Consider the following 22,222-nt stretch of genomic DNA (forward strand, 5'->3'; position numbering starts at 1 on the left):
CGCCTGCTGCCTCCATATAAGCTGTAACTCAGAGACACTCACCAGTAATACAAAAGAACCAAAACGGAGACCGAATGATGCATAGAATTTTATCTATTTGAAAGCGGAGGGAAAGCCAGTACTGCCACTATACTAAGAAAAAAGGAATTTACGGTAAGTAAAATTACTGTTTTTCCCTTCGTATAGTGGCAGTACTTACAAGTGGGATATAGCAAGACTCCTGCAAACAACAAAGGGTGGGAACTCAGCAGGCCACAACTTGTAGCACCTTAAGCCCAAAGCAGCTTCAGATGATGAGAATACGTCCAGCCTACAATGCTTGATAAAAGTATGTAAGGAAGACCAAGCAGCAGCTTTGCAGATGTCTTCAGGTGAGGCGGCTGCTCTTTCAGCCCAGGAGGTCGTCATAGCTCTAGAGGCACGAGCCTTTAAAGGGAAACTAAGGGGAATCCCTTTGGATTGATAAGCCAACCTGATTGTATACGTTAGCCATCAGGCCAAAGAGGGTCCTGAGACAGCACAACCCCTGTTAGCGCCATGAAAGAATACACATAGATCTAAGGATCTAATCCCAGAGTCATCTGAAGACAGATTTTCAGGGATCTTCTAACATCTAGGAGATGTCACATTCTTTCCAGATCCGACGTAGGAAAATGATAAAACCCCGGTAGGACAATAGGTTGGTAATTGCAGCACCAGAAAAAACCTTAGGCAAAAAAGAAGGCTTGGTGTGCAGGACCACCTAGTCGCGATGAAAAAGGTGAATTCCGGAGAGAAAGAGAGAGCTCGGATCACACCTACTCAACTAGTAGAGGCGATAGGCACCCGGAAAACCGTCTTGAAGGTAAGAAACTTGATATGAACCTCCAGTAAAGGTTCAAATGGTGGTTCACAAAGGGCTCGAAGCACCAGACAGATCCCAAGTAGGGAAAGGTACTACTTAGGAGGCCTCTTAAGCCTTATGTACTTAAGAAATCTTAGAAAAAGCAGGTTTGAGGCAAAGCCACGAACCAGGAAGTGATTTAGAGCTGAAATCTGGCCTTTGAGCGTAAAACTCCCAGGCCGGCTTCAAACCCATCTTGCAAAAAATAAAGACTTTCCGGGATAGAGGCTTTGGCCGGATCCAACCTCGAAGTGAACACCAGGTTCTGAACTTCATCCAAACTCTGAAATAGATATACGAAGTGGACCAGCGGACAGAAGACAGCAACACATCACATAAAGGTCAGAGAGACCATGGCCTTGAAGGATCACCCTTGCAGCAACCATGCAGTCAGGTGAAAAATATCCAGAGTTTCCACGGGGAGAGTCACATTCTCCAATATTTGAGAAGAGACTGGAGATGCCAACGTGAGATTGTCAAGTTTCCCACTTCCGAAAACCAACTCCTGTTCGGCCAGAAGGGCAGGACTGCCAATTACTTGCCTTCTTCATCTTACTTATGAACAATCCGTGGTATAAAAGAGCGACAGGAGGGAAAACATAAGCCATGTCGAAGGTCCAAGGTATCGATAGACCGTCTAGGACAACTGGGTACTCTCCTGAATGGAGAGAAGCAAATCATTGAACTTTCCTGTATCTCCTTGTGGCAAACAGGTCTATCTCCGGACTGCCGAAGCGTGAACCCAGCGCCAAAAAATTTAGCTTGATAGTGCCCAGTCTGCCTGAGACCAAAGTCTACGGCTGAGGCCGTCTGAACTAACTTTAGAGACCCTCTGACATGGGTAGCTGATATAGCGAGAAGATTCGCTTGAGCCCAAGACATATGAGGTAGCAGAGCTCTTGAAGAGCTTTTACCTTCGTGCCACCCTGGCGAAAAAAACCACTGTAGTGGCGTCGTCCGACTGACTCCTCATTGCCTGATTTGTGATGGCTGAACGGAAGGAAACCAGTGCCTTCCAAACCGCATAAAACCCTGAAACTTCAGGAAACGCCTGACTCCACTCCGTTCCAAGACCCTGACGGAACTGAGAAGCTAGATGGGCGCCCCAACCCATCTGGGAGGCATATGTGGATATCATAAACCATTGTTTCTGAGCAAACGATAGGCCCTTTGAGATTTTGCTTCTGTGTTTCCACCAGTTCAGGAGTTCTTTCACCCTTTTGGATAGGTGGAAGGGAGAGTCTATCTTCCTGTTTTCGTGTCCATTGGGAAAGGATGTCCCATTGCAATGGTTTTGCTTCTGCCTTTGCCCAGGCCACTGCTGGGATTGCAGAAGCGAGGAGGCCTAGAACCTCATAGCATCTCTGATTGAACTTAGGTTTTTATGCAGCTTTGATACGGCTTTTAAAATCCTTATTTGTTTCACTAATGGTAGAAAAAAAGAGAGGGACTGTGAATTTCCTCTAAGACCCAAGAACTCTAGACTTCGTGACGCAGTCAGCTTGGATTTTTCCAGGTTCAGGATCCAACCGTGATCTCTTAAAACCTTCATTGTAATCGTGAGATGAAGATTTAGCAGTTGTCTTTATTGGGCCTTCAGGAACCAAACGTCCAGGTATGGAACAATCGAGATACCTTTCAGACGTAAAACCACTGCTATGGATGCCAGGATTTCCGTAAAAGCTCGAAGAGCTGAGGACAGGCCAAAGGGAAGAGTTTAAATGTAAATGGAGAATCCTTCGCTTTCTTGAAACAAGAATGCTTGGGCACTTCCGGATTTGAACCCGGGACCTCTCGCACCTGAAGCGAGAATCATACCACTAGACCAACAAGCCAGTGTTGCTAGAACCGCAAACCTGAGAACTTCCGGGAAGATTCTGAAACCGGTACATGGAGATAAGCATATTTAAACCAACTCTGCCATGTAATTTCCCTTTGTAAAAATGTGTGTCAAAAGACAAAATACGTTCCATACGGAACTTCTGTCATGGTAAGCAGGTGTTTACTAGTTTCCATCTGGTATTTGAACCAGAAAAAAAGGCGTGAGTAAACTCCCTGAAATACCCAACGATTGGGTACCTCTCTACCACATTTCTTAAAGAAGAAGAGAATTTGTTTACTCTTGATGGATAGCTTGACAGTAGGAAGGATGGACGTGGTTTCGATGAAACTTTATTCTGTAACCTTCTGAAATGGTTCTCGTAATCCACCTATGAAGCACTCTTTCCTAGTCTTGGGTGAAGAACCGAAGGCGTCCTCCCATCTTATGGCGTCAAAACTTCCCCTTTTGTCATGCCTGTTGATTCCTGTCAAGACCACTGGCTGTTTATTTGAGGTACATAGTTGGTCTCCCATACAAGTACTAACCAGGCCCGAGTCTGGATGGCTTCTGAGATCTGACGAGATCAGGGATTTTCAGGCTGGTATGGCCATAGGCCATCATGCTTTTGAAACCTGCAAAACCGCCCTGGTAACGAAAGGACCTCTGACCCTTGTACTGAAAACTTTAATATCCCTGGGTTCTTGAATCCAGAGGCAGGGCTTTCTTCGTATCAGACATCTGTCTAACAATGTCTTCCAAAGGAGTGCCAAAAAAAAAAAAAAAAAATTTTTGTTCCTTTCAAAGGGTAATGCACATAAGGGTGCCTTAGACGCAGAGTCAGCTGTCCATGTTCGTAGCCAAAGAGCTCTTCTGGCTACTGACGACAAACCCATAATCCTCGCTGATAAACAAAGAAAACTCATCTTTCAGTAGGAACAAGAGATGGGAAGGATCTGTATCAGATTTCCCATAATGGAATCTTCCAGGGCTTGTAGCCAAACGCTCTGAGCTCTGAGAACCGCTGAACCTGCAAATTCAGCTCTGCACTGATATCCTGCGGCCTGGAATATTCTACTACACGAAGTTTCGGCCCGTTCGTCCATTGGGTCTTTAAGCCCTGAGACTTCGCCAATGGGTATAGTGGTTTTCTTTGATAGCTGGTCAATCTGAACATCCACTTAGGAAGATCTTCCCATTTTTCTCCAGACTGTAGCTTGACTTGAACGTACGTCTTTCAGGATTCTTTCATTCTCTATGATGGAGATCCAAGATTTAAGGAGACATTGGGAAACCTTTAACCTTACCCTTGGTAGGTTCAGTTTCTTGTACCGCCGTCGTCACTTCTTTAATAAATTTCTTCAGCTCTTCTGGTGGAAACCCCTCCTCCACACTTGAAGCCAGGCTGGAAATATCCGAAGGCGAAGAGACGTCAGACACAGAAGGAGATCTGTTCCTCCTACGCTGTGTGGGCAGTTTCTCCCGAATAGCTTCAAATGTCTGGGACAAATTTTCCTGAAACCAGCCCAGGAAGGATGCCATATCAGTCTGCTCGGCTTTTACTAGCCGATCCGTTGCGCACTGATTGCATGTATTTTTGCGACATCCGTCAGGTAGAGGTAACGCACATTCCAGACAACATAAGTGCTTAGATTTACTTGTGGTGTTTGGAACAGAAGTTGACATCTTGTCTATATCTGTCTTATCTGGAGACACAGGACTTATTCTAGAAGCATGCATAAAAACAAAAGGTGAAAAAAAGGAGAGTTCAATAGTTAATCTCACCTTAAATCACCTAAAATCCGTGTAGGAGGGCAGGTGACACGGAGAACCAGAACTGTACACCCACCCTTGGGGTCAGGAAGGTCCTGCACAGCCATGTATCCAAATTTTAAATTTGGCGCCAAACACCGTTTCGCGCATGCTCAGTAGCGTGATTCTGTGTTTGGTGGAACGCAAAGCCTCCCGGGCGTGCGTTCCACCGCTGTGCGCATGCGTAATGAGCAATGAAGGAGAATCGCCTGGGAACTCCGTCAGAAAAAAACACAAAAGACAGTACCCGGTCACGTTCCGTAACGCGAACCCGGAAGTACTGTTGCCGCTCAGTTCCCGCCCGGGAAACTATCGGGCACTCACCTCCCGGTCAGCAACCTGTGCTGAACGCACCAAATCTCCACCTGCACTGTGGGGGAACCTGTCCGTCCCGTTGCCGGGACAAGAAGAACTGGTGAGTGTCTCTGAGTTACAGCTTATATGGAGGCAGCAGGTGGAGCACAGCATTTAAATTCTAAAGAAGGGGGAGCTTCTTGTCCAGAATCCTAAGGAACATCCCACTTGTAAGTACTGCCACTATACGAAGGGAAAAAAAACTCATTTTGAGGAGAATTTGAGTTAGGGGTAAGATTGGCTTTTTCTATGCTTGGAACATAGTTACCATACTAAGTGTACAAGTGAAACCAACTGGCCATAAAGCATGTGGCTCAAGGAGTCACACAGCATCATCGATCTTGTGACACAAACGTTACCAAAATAAAAGGATACCACAATCTTTATTACAACTGAACGCAACAAAGCGTAAAATACATAGACATTTATCGAAAAATGAAATAGGTCTATGAAAGCAAGAACAGGGTGGCACAGGCCACACTAAACTCTAGTAACTATGCACAAAAAGGGAATTACTTACAGTGGCTGATGTTGGGCTAGTGGGAAGGTGGCTCATCTTTCCCCATACCTAAAAGCCAATTCAAAATAAATAAAATATTTAACAATAGGCCATCAACTATCAGAAAAAGAACATTTTTTTTCTGCCAGCAAATGTGGTCCCAGCTAGAAAAAGAAACCCAGACTCTAATCATTAGAAACTACAACCTATATAGTCTAAAGGGGCCCTGCTTTTGTAAAATAAATTAGAAAATTAAATTAACACAAAAAAACAAAAACAAAAACATCAGGTGATCTGTTATTGTTGTGGCTATAGAAACAAATGAATTATTCAAAAGTTACAAAAACAAGAATGTCAATTTTCTTAGAAACTATGCTTACATTTAGATTATGGAGCATGTTTGTGAGTCTAAGTGGCCAGTTGTCTGCAGAAAACAAGTAATTAACAAAAAGTACCAATAGTAACCTGTGCTTACCTACCACCCTTTAACTGGGCAGGTTATACGGCAGTGTTCAGGCACAATAAGTGAAAGTCGCTTGGTCCTTCAGGATTATTGGTTATACTGTAGGCAGCCACCTGACTCAATGGTTGGAATCAGATGCTCATTTGAGCACATTTTCATATGAGGATTGCTAAACAAAGAGCATTGTTGTGGTAGGCCATTAAAGGCAAGTAGGCCCTAGGCAAGTAGTTTTCAACAGAGTATCCATGGCAAACTGGTCTGCCACAGGCCACCTCAAAGAGGGAGTCGAAAGCACGGACTTCAGAGATTTCACAGGTTTAATACAGTCCTAAGAACAGTTACAGGCAACGTTCGGTACTGCAGATGTTGTCGACTACATCTTCAGTTTGAAACACTGCGCATACAGAGATATTTGTAGTTGCATCCCCAGCACAAGTGACATTGGCAGTCCAGAACTCTGTTCCGGGCAGCCAAATGTAAATTATATGCATAAAATAAGTGTCAGCATGCACTGCTGACAATCTGATGTTGGATGGGGCGCATAAGGTCAGTGCCAGATGTTTTGCTCGGCGCTGGATTCCAGGTGTGAAAAAAAAAAAAAGAAAAAAAAAAAAACACAACCTTTTTTTCCCCCCAGGTTTTATTGCAAATTGACAGGGAGTACCTTCCCCATTGTGCTAAATAGGACCATAAAGATCCTGCCTTCAAAAAGGGTAATAGCAACCCTTTAAATCACTTTGTTTATGCAGCCCTAGCCATATACAAAAGGTGGAATTAGCATCTTTTGCACATACACCTGTAACAAGGATATTTATGTCTCCAAAAAAGGGGAGAACCATCAAAAGAGCTGTGTTAAGGTACCACAGGTCAAATAGGAGTCTATAGGTCTAAAGCTTCACTAAATGTGAACACATTGTTACTCAGAATTCTATATTTTAGTAGCTTTCCAGTCAGCCCAAACACTATATTCTGTATTAATATAATAAATAAAAATTAAAAATTAGTCTTCAACATATAAAGATTGGAGACTGAACCTGCACATGTTGTATCCAGCCCTTCACCTTTTCCGTTTGTGGACAATGTTTTCCTTTTAATAAATGTTATGGACAATTATTAAATAATTGAGTCAGAAGCTTACACTCAAAGTGCAATACCAAAATAGCCACATTAAAAAAATAAAAACAAACAGACAAACCTAATCACTTACATTGCTGAAATCTGGAGCGTGAGGGCTCGAGGGGCTTACAGGAACAGAGTCACCTGCGGCTGATGGCATGTACATAACCGGCCCAGTCTGTGTTGGACTTGATACAGCAGACGGTGACTGTAGTTCGTCGCAAAACAGTGTTTCTACAAAAAAGGAACAGGAGAATTGTGTACAGAATGTGCTAGACAACAAAACGCTCTCTAGATTGCTCTAAATATAATGCAGCAGGGTAATTTTATATATTTTAGGAAGGTGAAAAGAGGATTTATTCAGAGGGAGACTTACGCTCAACATGTGCAAAGGCACAGAAGGGTCCGCGGGGGCAGCTCCCAGACTGCTGCATGTCGTTGCATTTTGTAGACTTGTAGATCTGCCAGGGAAGGAGAATTTTTAAGTACAAAGTGTTACAAGTAAGAATACAATGGGAGCCCCCTTAATTCTAAATAAATTCTTGAGAGAATTACACATAAAAATTTGGATACAGTCAATTATACATAAAAAATAACCAAAGCGTTTTTTTGTTTGAAGATGGAACAAGGCAAATGTTTTCAGAGAATTCCGACTAACATTAAATTATCACTGTGGTGAAGGGAATTTTTTTTCTTTTTTTTTTTTTATTAATGCGGTTTGACTCTCAGTACGATCAATCTACTTTCAGACAGATAGCGGACTATAAATACAAAGAAACAAGACCTGCACTCAAACTCCCATTACTCCTGGGTGGCAGCAACGACCATAGTACACATCAGCACAAATACATATAGTAAAAACCAAAGAAAAAAAAAAAAGTTACCTGCGCTCTTTCCACATCCCTATGTATTTTTAAACAAATGGAGGTTTTTAGTTACCTCCAATGGCCATGAGAGGGTATGCCCACCTGCCACGTCAGGGCAGACCTCTTAGGTGGGTCCTTCTCTGACCCTTTACCTTGCTTCCTTGAGCTTCTGGCAAAGATATCTCTAATGAGACAGAAAGGGTTATTTATATGCATCCCTACCTACTTATTAACCCTTAATAGGGAACACATGGGATGGGCTGCAGCATTGTAACCTAGCTGTGTGATACATTTGAAAATACATAGGGATGTGGAAAGAGCGCAGGTAACTTTTTTTTCTTTGGTTTTTACTATATGTATTTGGGCTGATGTGTACTATGGTCGTTGCTGCCGCCCAGGAGTAATAAGAGTTTGAGCGCAGGACTTGTTTCTTTGTATTTACTTTTGTATCACACAGCTATGTTACAATGCTGCTGCCCATCCCATGTGTTCCCTATTAAGGGTTAATAAGCATGTATATAAAAAAAAACACCCCTTTCTGTCTCAGAGATATCTTTGCCAGAAGCTCAAGAAGGCAAGGTGTATGGTTAGAGTTAGGACCCACCTATGAAGTCTGCCTTGACGTGGCAGGTGGGCATACCCTCTCATGGCCATTGGAGATAACTAAAAACCTCAATTTGTTTAAAAATACATAGGGATGTGGAAAGATAGCCGACTATGCCCAGGAAGCAATACAAAAGTGATAGATTGTTTACACACAAGATAAATTGTAAATTGGACGCGTATTTCGCTTACTGTCCAGAGAGAATATTGGGAATTCTAGACCTACATGAACTCTGAAGAAAATCACTGTCACGGACTCAAGGTCAAATACGGGGTTAGGCCTGTGACACGGACATTTACATGCAGCATCTTGCACAAAGAGTAAAGGAAGTGAAATAGATTGGGTCGTCCTCCTACCTCTGGATGGAACTGCTGTTCTGTGCGTGTGTGACAGTACTGACAAGAATCTCCACTTTCACACTTACTGGGATCCCCCCATTCATCTCCATGTTTTACGCTGGGACATGGGGAAGACCTGCAAAATAAGGATATAAAAGATTACAGAAATAATAGCAGGGGGAGAAAAAAAAAAAAAAGAGTTAGTTAATAAATACTTAAAACATAGGGGTATTGTTGAGATTAAAAATCTCACAAGTTTGGAGTAGGTAATGTGGATAGAGATAGATATCACTCTGACTGGAGATAATAGGGTTCCCGCCAAATAGGATAGGATATTAGATCGACTCTAATAGGTATCCAGGAGTGATAGAGGATATATATCATATAAAACGTAAAATTGGTTAAAAAAAAAAAAAAAAATACTTAAAAGTCAAAAGTCAATATTTGCAAGAAATCACTGTATAAAAGTCCAAAATTTTGCCGTTTATATAGTCCTCATTTCACATAAATGTAAAATCACTATAATTGTTTTCCACGTCAAAATAAAAATTCTATACTATAAAAAAAAAAAAAAAAAAATACAAAACAAAACACTGGATAAAAGTCCACAATGATTGCAACACTTTTGTGGACTTTTATCCAGGGTCTTTTTTTTTATATAGTATAGAATTTTTATTTTGATCTGGAAAACAATTATAGTGATTTTACATTTGTGTGAAATAAGGACTATATAAACTGCAAAATTGTGGACTTTTATACAGTGATTTCTTGCAAATATTGACTTTTTTTTTACACGCATTGACTTTTAAGTATTTTTTTTTAACAATTTTACGATTTATATGATATATATCCTCTATCACTCCTGGATACCAATTAGAGTCGATCTACTATCCTATAGGTCACATAAGTAGTAACTTTCAGTAGCGCAGAATTTAAATTGTTTTTCTCTACCATACTGATCAGCAGCAATTATACAATCTATTTTCCCAGCCATTTCAAATGTATTGATGTTAAAGAAAAAAAAAGGGATATCTTATTCCTATCCATAAAGTCTGTACTGAACAGACCATCTGGATTAAATATAGCCTTGTCAGCAGGCATTTATACACTATTATAAACATTAATCAATTTCAATCAATTAATCAATTTTAATCAATTTGACTTGTTTCACTAGTCAACACCACCACACCCTTTCTTATGCAATAATTAAAAGTTATAATGTATTGGGTGTCCCTTTAAGATTTCAAACTTCATTATTTGATATACTTGAGATGGCTTTAAAATTCATACAAGTCACATGTATGTTACCATTGCTCTCTACATTATGAGCTACAGACAGTGCCCTACTTAATGTAGAGCATAAGGACAGTTTTTAGCCTCTTATGTACCTGTATTTGTTTTGGCGTGGGCTCCTTCTACGGTCCTTGCTGTTGTGGTAGTAAGGGCAGGCATAACCTTGCCGACACAATCGGGGAGGTTTTTTACATTGTTCAGTCTTGTAATGTCCAAGAACATAGGTGGTATCTGTCAACAAGACAACAAAGGTTGTAGAGCGATAAGTATAAATTTTAGATATTAGAGACCTAATCTCACAAAGAGAGGTAAATTGCAAAAATTAGCTTCTTAATTGAAAACAGGCAGTCTTTCTTCTTAAGTGTGGGAATTTAAAGGAACACTCTACTGCTACTCCCCTTCCCAAAATAAAAAATTAGAAAACAAAAATACAACTGTTTACTAGATATAGCCCAAATAAAAACATTAATGCATTTACCGTAAATACTAGAGTATAAGCCGACCCGAATATAAGCAGAGGCCCCTAATTTTACCACAAAAAAAATTGGAAAACTTATTGACTCGAGTATAAGCCTAGGGTGGGAAATGCAGCAGCTACTGGTAAGTTTATAAATAAAATTAGATCCCAATAAAATTACATTAATTGAATATTTACAATGTGTGTATAAAACGAATGTAGAGTGTGTGTTTGTGTATATGATGCAGAGTGTGTGTGTTTGCATCATATACACAAACACACTCTGCATCATATACACAGTGTGTGTGTTTGCATCATATACACAAACACACTCTGCATCATATACACAAACAGTGTGTATATGACGCAGAGTGTGCGCGTATATATGACGCAGAGTGTGCGCGTATATATGACGCAGAGTGTGCGCGTATATATGACGCAGAGTGTGCGCGTATATATGACGCAGAGTGTGCGCGTATATATGACGCAGAGTGTGCGCGTATATATGACGCAGAGTGTGCGCGTATATATGACGCAGAGTGTGCGCGTATATATGACGCAGAGTGTGCGCGTATATATGACGCAGAGTGTGCGCGTATATATGACGCAGAGTGTGCGCGTATATATGACGCAGAGTGTGCGCGTATATATGACGCAGAGTGTGCGCGTATATATGACGCAGAGTGTGCGCGTATATATGATGCAGAGTGTGCGCGTGTATATGATGCAGAGTGTGCGTGTGTATATGATGCAGAGTGTGTGTGTGTGTGTATATGATGCAGAGTGTGTGTGTGTGTGTATATGATGCAGAGTGTGTGTGTGTGTGTGTGTGTATATGATGCAGAGTGTGTGTGTGTGTGTGTGTGTATATGATGCAGAGTGTGTGTGTGTGTGTGTGTGTGTATGTATATGATGCAGAGTGTGTGTGTGTGTGTATATGATGCAGTGTGTGTGTGTGTGTATATGATGCAGTGTGTGTGTGTGTGTGTGTGTGTGTGTGTATATGATGCAGAGTGTGTGTATATGATGCAGAGTGTGTGTATATGATGCAGAGTGTGTGTATATGATGCAGAGTGTGTGTATATGATGCAGAGTGTGTGTATATGATGCAGAGTGTGTGTATATGATGCAGAGTGTGTGTATATGATGCAGAGTGTGTGTGTGTGTATATGATGCAGAGTGTGTGTATATGATGCAGAGTGTGTGTATATGATGCAGAGTGTGTGTGTGTATATGATGCAGAGTGTGTGTGTGTGTATATGATGCAGAGTGTGTGTGTGTGTATATGATGCAGAGTGTGTGTGTGTGTATATGATGCAGAGTGTGTGTATATGATGCAGAGTGTGTGTATATGACGCAGAGTGTGTGTATATGACGCAGAGTGTGTGTATATGACGCAGAGTGTGTGTGTATATGACGCAGAGTGTGTGTGTATATGACGCAGAGTGTGTGTGTATATGACGCAGAGTGTGTGTGTATATGACGCAGAGTGTGTGTGTATATGACGCAGAGTGTGTGTGTATATGACGCAGAGTGTGTGTGTATATGACGCAGAGTGTGTGTGTGCGTGTATATGATGCAGAGTGTGTGTGTGCGTGTATATGATGCAGAGTGTGTGTGTGCGTGTGTGTATATGATGCAGAGTGTGTGTGTGCATATGATGCAGAGTGTGTGTGTGTGTGTATGATGCAGAGTGTGTGTGTGTGTGTATATGATGCAGAGTGTGTGTGTGTGTGTATATGATGCAGAGTGTGTGTGTGTGTGTGTATATGATGCAGAGTGTGTGTGTGTGTATATGATGCAGAGTGTGTGTGTGTGTATATGATGCAGAGTGTGTGTGTGTGTATATGATGCAGAGTGTGTGTGTGTATATGATGCAGAGTGTGTGTGTGTGTATATGATGCAGAGTGTGTGTGTGTATATGATGCAGAGTGTGTGTGTGTGTATATGATGCAGAGTGTGTGTGTGTGTGTATATGATGCAGAGTGTGTGTGTGTGTGTGTATATGATGCAGAGTGTGTGTGTGTGTGTGTATATGATGCAGAGTGTGTGTGTGTATATGATGCAGAGTGTGTGTGTGTGTGTATATGATGCAGAGTGTGTGTGTGTGTATATGATGCAGAGTGTGTGTGTATATGATGCAGTGTGTGTGTGTGTGTGTGTATATGATGCAGAGTGTGTGTGTGTGTGTATATGATGCAGTGTGTGTGTGTATATGATGCAGAGTGTGTGTGTATATGATGCAGAGTGTGTGTGTGTATATTATGCAGAGTGTGTGTGCATATTAGATGCAGAGTGTGTGTGTGTATATTATGCAGAGTGTGTGTATATGATGCAGAGTGTGTGTGTATATGATGCAGAGTGTGTGTGTATATGATGCAGAGTGTGTGTGTGTATATGATGCAGAGTGTGTGTGTGTGTGTGTGTATATGATGCAGAGTGTGTGTGTGTGTGTGTGTATATGATGCAGAGTGTGTGTGTGTGTGTGTGTGTGTGTGTGTGTATATGATGCAGAGAGTGTGTGTGTGTGTATATACTCTGCATCATATACACACACACACACTCTGCATCATATACAGAGTGTGTGTGTGTATATGATGCAGAGTGTGTGTATATGATGCAGAGTGTGTGTATATGACGCAGAGTGTGTGTATATGACGCAGAGTGTGTGTATATGACGCAGAGTGTGTGTGTATATGACGCAGAGTGTGTGTGTATATGACGCAGAGTGTGTGTGTATATGACGCAGAGTGTGTGTGTATATGACGCAGAGTGTGTGTGTATATGACGCAGAGTGTGTGTATATGACGCAGAGTGTGTGTGTATATGACGCAGAGTGTGTGTGTGCGTGTATATGATGCAGAGTGTGTGTGTGCGTGTATATGATGCAGAGTGTGTGTGTGCGTGTGTGTATATGATGCAGAGTGTGTGTGTGCATATGATGCAGAGTGTGTGTGTGTGTGTATATGATGCAGAGTGTGTGTGTGTGTGTATATGATGCAGAGTGTGTGTGTGTGTATATGATGCAGAGTGTGTGTGTGTGTATATGATGCAGAGTGTGTGTGTGTGTATATGATGCAGAGTGTGTGTGTGTGTGTATATGATGCAGAGTGTGTGTGTGTGTGTATATGATGCAGAGTGTGTGTGTGTGTGTATATGATGCAGAGTGTGTGTGTGTGTGTATATGATGCAGAGTGTGTGTGTGTGTGTATATGATGCAGAGTGTGTGTGTGTGTGTGTATATGATGCAGAGTGTGTGTGTGTGTATATGATGCAGAGTGTGTGTGTGTGTATATGATGCAGAGTGTGTGTGTGTGTATATGATGCAGAGTGTGTGTGTATATGATGCAGTGTGTGTGTGTGTGTGTGTATATGATGCAGAGTGTGTGTGTGTGTGTATATGATGCAGTGTGTGTGTGTATATGATGCAGAGTGTGTGTGTATATGATGCAGAGTGTGTGTGTGTATATTATGCAGAGTGTGTGTGCATATTAGATGCAGAGTGTGTGTGTGTATATTATGCAGAGTGTGTGTATATGATGCAGAGTGTGTGTGTATATGATGCAGAGTGTGTGTGTGTGTATATGATGCAGAGTGTGTGTGTGTGTGTGTGTGTATATGATGCAGAGTGTGTGTGTGTGTGTGTGTATATGATGCAGAGTGTGTGTGTGTGTGTGTGTGTGTGTGTGTGTGTATATGATGCAGAGAGTGTGTGTGTGTGTATATACTCTGCATCATATACACACACACACACTCTGCATCATATACAGAGTGTGTGTGTGTATATGATGCAGAGTGTGTGTGTGTATATGATGCAGAGTGTGTGTGTGTATATGATGCAGAGTGTGTGTGTGTATGATGCAGAGTGTGTGTGTGTATGATGCAGAGTGTGTGTGTGTATGATGCAGAGTGTGTGTGTGTATGATGCAGAGTGTGTGTATATGATGCAGAGTGTGTGTGTGTGTGTGTGTGTATATATATATATGATGCAGAGTGTGTATATGATGCAGAGTGTGTGTAAACTGGGTGGGGGAGGGCATTTTTTTATTTTAATATTATTTTATGTTAATATTTTTATTATTTTGTCATTTCCTTTTTTGACTTTTTTTGTCCCCCCTCCATGCTTGATACCTGGCCAGGAGGGGGGGGCTATGGCATAAATGTATGCTACAATATGCTAAAGCAATAACACCAAACATATTTTGGAAATTCTAGAAATATATGAAACAAATGAAACCAAAAATATTTTATATTCTATTCAAATATGCTAAAGGCATAAAAACCGAAACCCTTTATGTTCTATACAAGGGACAAAACCAAAAAAAAAATCTTTGCATATTTGTCACACATTGTGAGGAACAAATCAGTGCCATGTTTTAAGGCCCAAAATATGTTTGGTGTTATTGCTTTAGCATATTGTAGCATACATTTATGGCATAGCCCCCCCCTCCCTGGCCAGGGAGGGGGGCTGTCATTCCCTGGTGGTCCAGTGGATGGACTGTACAGTAGGGGGACCGGGAGCAAGCTGTTTCTTACCTGTGCAGCAGCTCTGTTCATATCACAGTGTAAATCTTGTGGTCTGCATGCCGCGGAGCGTTGCCATGGTAACCCGTGGCAACGCTCTGGCAGGCGCGGGTCTCGCGAGATTTACACTGATATGAACGGAGCTGCTGCACAGGTAAGAAAGAGCTTGCTCTCGGTCCCCAACAGGACCGCCGGGCTTGTAATGAGCCTGGCGGTCCTGGTCTGCATTATGGCAATGTAAGTTGCCATAATACAGACCTTGACTCGAGTATAAGCCGAGGAGGGCTTTTTCAGCACAAAAAAAGTGCAGAAAAACTCTGCTTATATGGTAATTATGTGTTATATAAATAAAACAAGCTTGCAAAAAGATGAAAATCTCTTGTCGGTAGCCTTTGCAAGTCCTCCCCTTTTAACCCTGCCCAGACTTTCTGTGGCTGTCCAATCACAGACTTTCCAATGCAGCTCAAGCAACAATTTACATTTAGCTCCAAAATCAACAAGGAAGTTACAAAAAGGTTGTCCAATTGACAGCCAGGGGGGTGTAACAAGGTTAATTTATAAAAAAAAAAAAAAAAAAAAAAAAGTAATGCTTTCTATCGAAATCTGCACTTTTTTTTTTTTTACACATTTTACAAAAACACAGGAGGATTTACTCTTTACACAACCTGAAATGATTTCGGGTCTGGAGTGCCTCTTTAAAATAACTGATACATAACTTGTCCTCATATTTTTCTAATTCACTTTTAAAGTTTGTTTGCTCACAAATAAAAACAATTTCTGAAATAAGCACCACCTTACAGAGATTCTCACCCTGCCAGCGTGGCTCCTCTCCCAGAATCTTCTCGATCATGGCATGGCTGGCAGCAACAGCCGTCTGCCCTTCTATTCCCCCATCTAATGCTGGCTGTCCATTCTGTAAGGCCTCCATTGCTTGCAACTCCCTATAAGAGGAAGGAATGGTTAGAAAGCATATAAACACAATACACAAACAACCAATGCAGAGAACGAAGTGAATGACTATCAAAACAAAAAAAGTAAAAGCAAAGTGTAATATAATAAAATATATTCATGGACCCATTTTGTGTGCCCTCATGTGAACACTTAAATAAAACATAAGAAGCCAAAAGTGAAAAAGTAAAGGTGATGATACATGGTGGTCTTATTTCACATAGCAGTTCCTTTTTCACTTTTGGTTTCTACAGAAACAATCATGGACATACATGGTTTAAAAATCTGCTTACATGGCATATAGCTAATCCAGCTACATGACTTTAAAAAAATAAAAATAAAAGTGTGATGAAAAGGCATTTTAACAAAAAATTACAGTTAGACAAAGACCTTTTATAAAAATTAAAAAATAAACAACCAATACGTAAATCACACAAGTATATATGGTACCTTATATCATAAACAGGAGATCGCAGATCATGAGGACCATGAGCAAATGCGCAATGCTGCCCATTTTTCGTACAGTGACCCTTTGAATCAGTTTCATGGATACAAATACCGGTCTTGTAGTAGCGCAGATGATACCTTCTTTCTGTGTCTCCTGTAGTCCGGTGTAGAAAAGGGCATCTGGATAAAACACGAAATATGTGGCATAACTTAGCAGTAAAAACAATTACTCAAAAGTATTATAGTATCACTATTTTTGGTATTCAGACGCCAACTACCAACAAAAAGCAAGGTATTGCAATGGGGACCAGGTTCGCACCTAGTTATGCCAACCTTTTTATGGAAGATTGGGATTCCACTGCCATTTGGGGGGGGTGAGCATCTTTTGAATAAGAACCTGTTCACCTTCCACTATATAGATCACCTTTTCCTAATCTGGAAAGGTTCAGAACTTGTACATTTCTTAAAGCACTTAAATTAAAAATGATCGCGGTATTGGCATAACCTTTACATTTAGTAAACAAAAATGAATTTGCCACACTCTCAGATATCTATACAAAAAGATTAAATACATACCCGCACAAAATAAAAAAATATATAAATTACATTTTTAAAAATAGTACATGCAAATGCATTAATTTACCAAATGAGCTGCCAATATGCCCCTTGGCTCAATGGTAGTCCATTGAGTCCTTGGCTCAATGGACTACCAAAGAGCCCATTTTTACAACTCAGGAGGAAATTGTTCCAAACCACTGGAGTATAAAAAAAACAAGCCATCTGCTCTAAAGAGAAATTTTTAGAAAAGGAAAATAAAATACGAATCCATAAAATATAAATTGACGACATTATATACATAGAAGACCCAGACAGAAACAACCTTCTTTCTAATAAAAGCAAAATACAAATATCCAGGGCCTCCCAATAATCCTATATTTAAAGGACCACTATAGTCGGGCTCCCTCGGCACTGGGGACTCTCCTCCTTCTTTCCCAGTCACCGGCTGAATGCGCAAGCGCATTCAGCTAGTCCACAGGAAAGCATTCTCAATGCTTTCCTATGGACGCTGGCGTCTTCTCACTGAAAAATCACAGTGAGAAGCGCGGTAGAGCCTCTAGCGGCTGTCAATGAGACAGCCACTAGAGGCTGGATTAACCATCAGTGTAAACATAGCAGTTTCCCTGAAACTGCTATGTTTACAGCAGAGAGGGTTAATCCTAGATGGACCAGGCACCCAGACCACTTCATTAAGCTGAAGTGGTCTGGGTGCCTAAAGCGGTCCTTTAAACAAATATATATATTTTTTTCATTTTATTAAACATTGGCATGTAAGAGGACATGCTAAAATAAATCATTCCCAACAAATCATGTACAGTATAATATTCAGAGGAGGCCCTTACTTGACGATCCCCCCCCCCCCCCCAAAAAAAAAAATTTAAGTATTTCTAGGTGCAAAAATTGCATTGTCTGTAAAACTATATACAGTTCTCAAAATAACATTACTTTTAAAAGAAAATTAAAATAAAAACATTAAAAATAATGGTTTTATTACATGCAATTCCAAAAATATGACATACATGCTGGAATAACCTTGTAGCTTACAATATTTGGGGATTAACACCAGATGCATGCAAACTAGAATTAACGAACACTGTAGAAATAACACAAAAGGCTATGAATTTTTTATTTATTTTTTTTAATTAAAAAAAAAAAAAAAAAAAACAAAAAAAAAAAACCACACACACCTCACTTTCCAATAGTGACTTTAAAATGTTTATATATGGGATTCATAAATACATTTAAAAAAATAAAATAAAATTGTTTTTCATTTAAATAAACCATTGAGGGGGTGTGTAGATTTTAGGCAATACTGAGATGAATTGGGTTTAGAATTTGAAAAATCTACAGCCAAATAATCTAAATGCCGAATTCAACTCTTGATTCAATTCAACTGAGCAATGAGACTGCAGAGACATGATCTACACACAAAAACGGATCCACTGGAGGCGGAGCCAAGCACCTGAACAAGTCGGCCGCATGTTGTGGGAACTCCGGGCCAACAAGCGAGTTATAACCCTGATAGCAGTATTACTCACGCTCCCAAAGTGCATAAATCACACCTGAAGCTGCTCTTAACTGTATGGGGTGAAAACAAAGAAACCTAGACAGGATAAGCAAAGTATGGGGATGGATAGCAGCGACCACTGCCGACAGGCTTAGGATGCCATAGGCCCTAAAATGGCGCGGCGGAGATCGCTGCAGCCGTTCTCCGTTACAACAACGTCACATACAGATGGAGGATGCCTTGCACACTATTCATGCATTACGGCGAAACGACGCACCCCATACAGGATCTCCAAGGGGCTTTTGCCAACATTGGGCCTCCTACTAGACTCTGGCCAAAAGTACTACCACGCGCGAATGCCACCGCACACCTGGAACCCGGCTAACATTCAAACCCAGAGGGACCACACTAGATGCCTACACAGCTGCCATTACTTGACTGCCTCCTGACAGCCTGCCTCCTGACAGGTGAGTAGCTACCCAAGACGACCATACAGTCTGCAGCATGATTGATAGCTTTGTGTTTTCTTTTACTTGTGCTGTTTATACGGTTTTCACTCTATGTTGACACTGCCCGAGAAGGTCACCCTGCCCCTATAGGCACAGACACCTGCACACAACCTCCCCCTGCCCACCCCCCACCCCTTCGTCTCGCAGGAACAGTTGACACACTCCAGCCACATGAGGTCTAGCATTAGGAGGAACCCAGGGCCAACCGCACCAGCATACAGTCTAACAAGGGGTCTGAGGATCTCATCTCAGTAACTAATGGCAGTCAGGCTACCTCTGGCGAGTACATGAGGGCTGTGCGGCCCCCCCAAAAAATGACACCCCACACCATTACTGACCCACTGCCAAACCAGTCATGTTGGAGGATGTTGCATGCAGCAGAACGTTCTCCACGGCGTCTCCAGACGGTCACGTCTGTCATATGGAGTCAGTGTGAACCTGCTTTCATCTGTGAAGAGCACAGGGCGCCAGTGGCGAATTTTCCAATCTTGGTGTTCTCTGGCAAATGCCAGACGTCCTGCACGGTGTTGGGCTGTAAGCACAACCCCCACCTGTGGACGTCAGGCCCTCATAGAGTCTGTTTCTGACAGTTTGAACAGACACATGCACATCTGTGGTCTGCTGAAGGTCATTTTGCAGGGCTCTGGCAGTGCTCCTCCTGTTCCTCCTTGCACAAAGGCGGAGGTAGCGATCCTGCTGCTGGGTTGTTGCCCTCCTACGGCCGCCTCCACGTCTCCTGATGTACTGGCCTGTCTCCTGGTAGCGCCTCCATGCTCTGGACACTACGCTGACAGACACAGCAAGCCTTCTTGCCACAGCTCGCATTGATGTGCCATCCTGGATGAGCTGCACTACCTGAGCCACTTGTGTGGGTTGTAGACTGTCTCATGCTACCACTAGAGTGAAAGCACTGCTAGCATTCAAAAGTGACCAAAACATCAGCCTGGAAGCATAGGAACTGAGAAGTGGTCTGTGGTCACCACCTGCAGAACCACTCCTTTATTGGGGGTGTCTTGCCAATTGCCTATAATTTCCACCTGTTGTCTATCCCATTTGCACAATAGCATGTGAAATTGATTGTCACTCAGTATTGCTTCCTAAGTGGACAGTTTGATTTCACAGAATTGTGACTGACTTGGAGTTACATTGTGTTTAACACACACACATAGACCTGCTAGTTCCTAAGCAAGGAATATATTGCTACACAGTGTTGGTCTTGAGCTAAATGGTAACTTGCTTTGTGAGTGAATTTCTATTTCTTTTAATTAATACACTCATTAAGAAATACTACACTATGAGAGGCCTACTCAGTGTTTTTGTTCCATATGCGTACATATTGAAGACTGATAGACAACTGAGACAATTTGCGGTGACAAACTCATACGGACCTATTCTGGACAATTATAATAAGGCAAAATACACCATATTTTTGGACTCTTCCATTATGTAAAAGTTACATCCTGTATAATCTACAGACCTTTAATTACGACTAGTCACAAGCAGTTTCCTGTCTCTTGCGTTTGCTATTCCTTTCATTGGGTTTTTAATGCTATTCCAACTACCGGTGTATGCTGTCCTAGAGTTAGCACTATATTCTCTAACAACTTTGGTCATCATTATTTGCCATCATTGCAAATAAAACGTTACGTGCTTTACAGTCCCTTTGTGAATAATTTTGGAATTGCACAAACAGGTGGAGATACCTCTTTTCAGTGACTCTTCTTTAATCTGTCCCCACAGAGCAAGAACAAGTCAAGAGATGTACTGAAAATATTTACCAGCATGTGCATTATGAAGAATTACATAATACATTTAAGTTTTTTTATTTTAAATAATACAAACTGATTATTGTTTCTTCTGTAAAATCATTCAAAGCAGGTGATATATTTGTAGAAGCTTGCATTAATAAAACCAAACATTTCAAGCAGATGCAACCAGTACATTATGAAATTTTATATCACTATTACATACATATATGAATCATTCGAATTCTGTCTTTCAATTGATAGACCAGTGCCTTCCCGTAATGAAGCTGGGAAACAAACAAATTACTCACTCATCTCCTTCTGGGCAGAGTCCTGACGTCTCATCATACTTTGTACAATAGATATCTGGGCTATAGTTAAAAGTCCCATCTCTCCTTCTCACCGACCTTCGCCGACGCTGGTTGACAAAATGCCAGTGGAAACAAGTATAGGGACGATGTTGGGTACACTTGTGCTGTACGAAGAGGGGGCACTGCTCAGTCCTGAACTCTTTCAAATACCTGCAAGGATATAAAGAAAACTATATTAAATAAGGAAAATAAGAATTCCCCGTGACTTCCTTAGAGAAAAAAATAATCTTCCTCTGATGCAATGGTTATTGCCCCATGACACTTTTCAGTCAGTAATAAACTCCAAAGTTGTGTGCTCATGTGGCATCGTCAGTTTAAATTAACTTGCAAGGTGGGCTCTGGCTATGCAAAACCCCTCAAACTTAAGAAACCTATTTTGGGTTAAAACACTTAAATGTATTGTATTTATTTTCTTTAATAAGATATTCTAACGTTAATATACTGGTCACCTCACCCAAATTACTTCAGTTACACAGTGTTCGGATTCTCAGACATGGTGGTTTTAATCATTTAAACCAGGAGGGCACCAAGTGTTTACGAAGATTAGATTGGTGCTCCAACGTCTGCTTCTTTGAAGGAAGTTCAATGGAAAGATTTAACAAGAGAGTCATGACCCTTAGAGGAACACTCCAAGCATCATTCCAGTACAGTATGCTGGTTTATGTACTAAACAATACTCAAGCGCCATCTGCTTTTCTAGATATATAGTTTGTCATATATTTTCAATACACACCCCAGCTTTTAAAGCATAAGTTACTATATGAATTCTCAGGATAATTTTAGCCTGAGTGTTCGTAAGTAGTAAAGCTGCAAGCCAGATGTCACAGCTGTCACTATTGCTTCCACCGGCTGACGATATTTTTCCCCATCTAATGCAACTATCTAGGTTGGTATTTAATGTGCTTCTATTATAATCCGGTCAGGCAACTGGTTGACTTTACGTTAGGTAACATATTTCTGGTTGTAAATTAAATGATAGAAGAAAATACTATATTCTCTAGGTATTGTGTTTATATCAAAAAAAAATTATTATATATTATATATATATATACACACACACACACACACATTTTTTTTAAAGTTACCCTCACTGCACTACCCACTCCAAT

The 22,222-nt window shown here is 41.2% G+C and overlaps 1 protein-coding gene across 2 annotated transcripts in view; it reads right to left on the reverse strand.

Annotated features, from left to right (window-relative positions):
- UNK (unk zinc finger) overlaps window positions 1–22,222 on the reverse strand; it is a 66,256-nt gene that overhangs the window by 27,864 nt on the left and 16,170 nt on the right. For both annotated transcript variants that reach the window (XM_063459119.1, XM_063459120.1), the window contains exons 2-9: window positions 21,054–21,263; window positions 16,427–16,603; window positions 15,839–15,969; window positions 10,143–10,278; window positions 8,773–8,890; window positions 7,323–7,407; window positions 7,038–7,180; window positions 5,389–5,436 (exon numbers count right to left, since the gene is read on the reverse strand). In XM_063459119.1, the coding sequence (XP_063315189.1) occupies window positions 5,389–5,436; window positions 7,038–7,180; window positions 7,323–7,407; window positions 8,773–8,890; window positions 10,143–10,278; window positions 15,839–15,969; window positions 16,427–16,603; window positions 21,054–21,263 (1,048 nt within the window). The remainder of the gene's footprint in view (window positions 1–5,388; window positions 5,437–7,037; window positions 7,181–7,322; window positions 7,408–8,772; window positions 8,891–10,142; window positions 10,279–15,838; window positions 15,970–16,426; window positions 16,604–21,053; window positions 21,264–22,222) is intronic.

The sequence above is a fragment of the Pelobates fuscus genome, chromosome 6 (assembly GCF_036172605.1).
Source record: "Pelobates fuscus isolate aPelFus1 chromosome 6, aPelFus1.pri, whole genome shotgun sequence".
Classification (NCBI taxonomy): domain Eukaryota; kingdom Metazoa; phylum Chordata; class Amphibia; order Anura; family Pelobatidae; genus Pelobates; species Pelobates fuscus.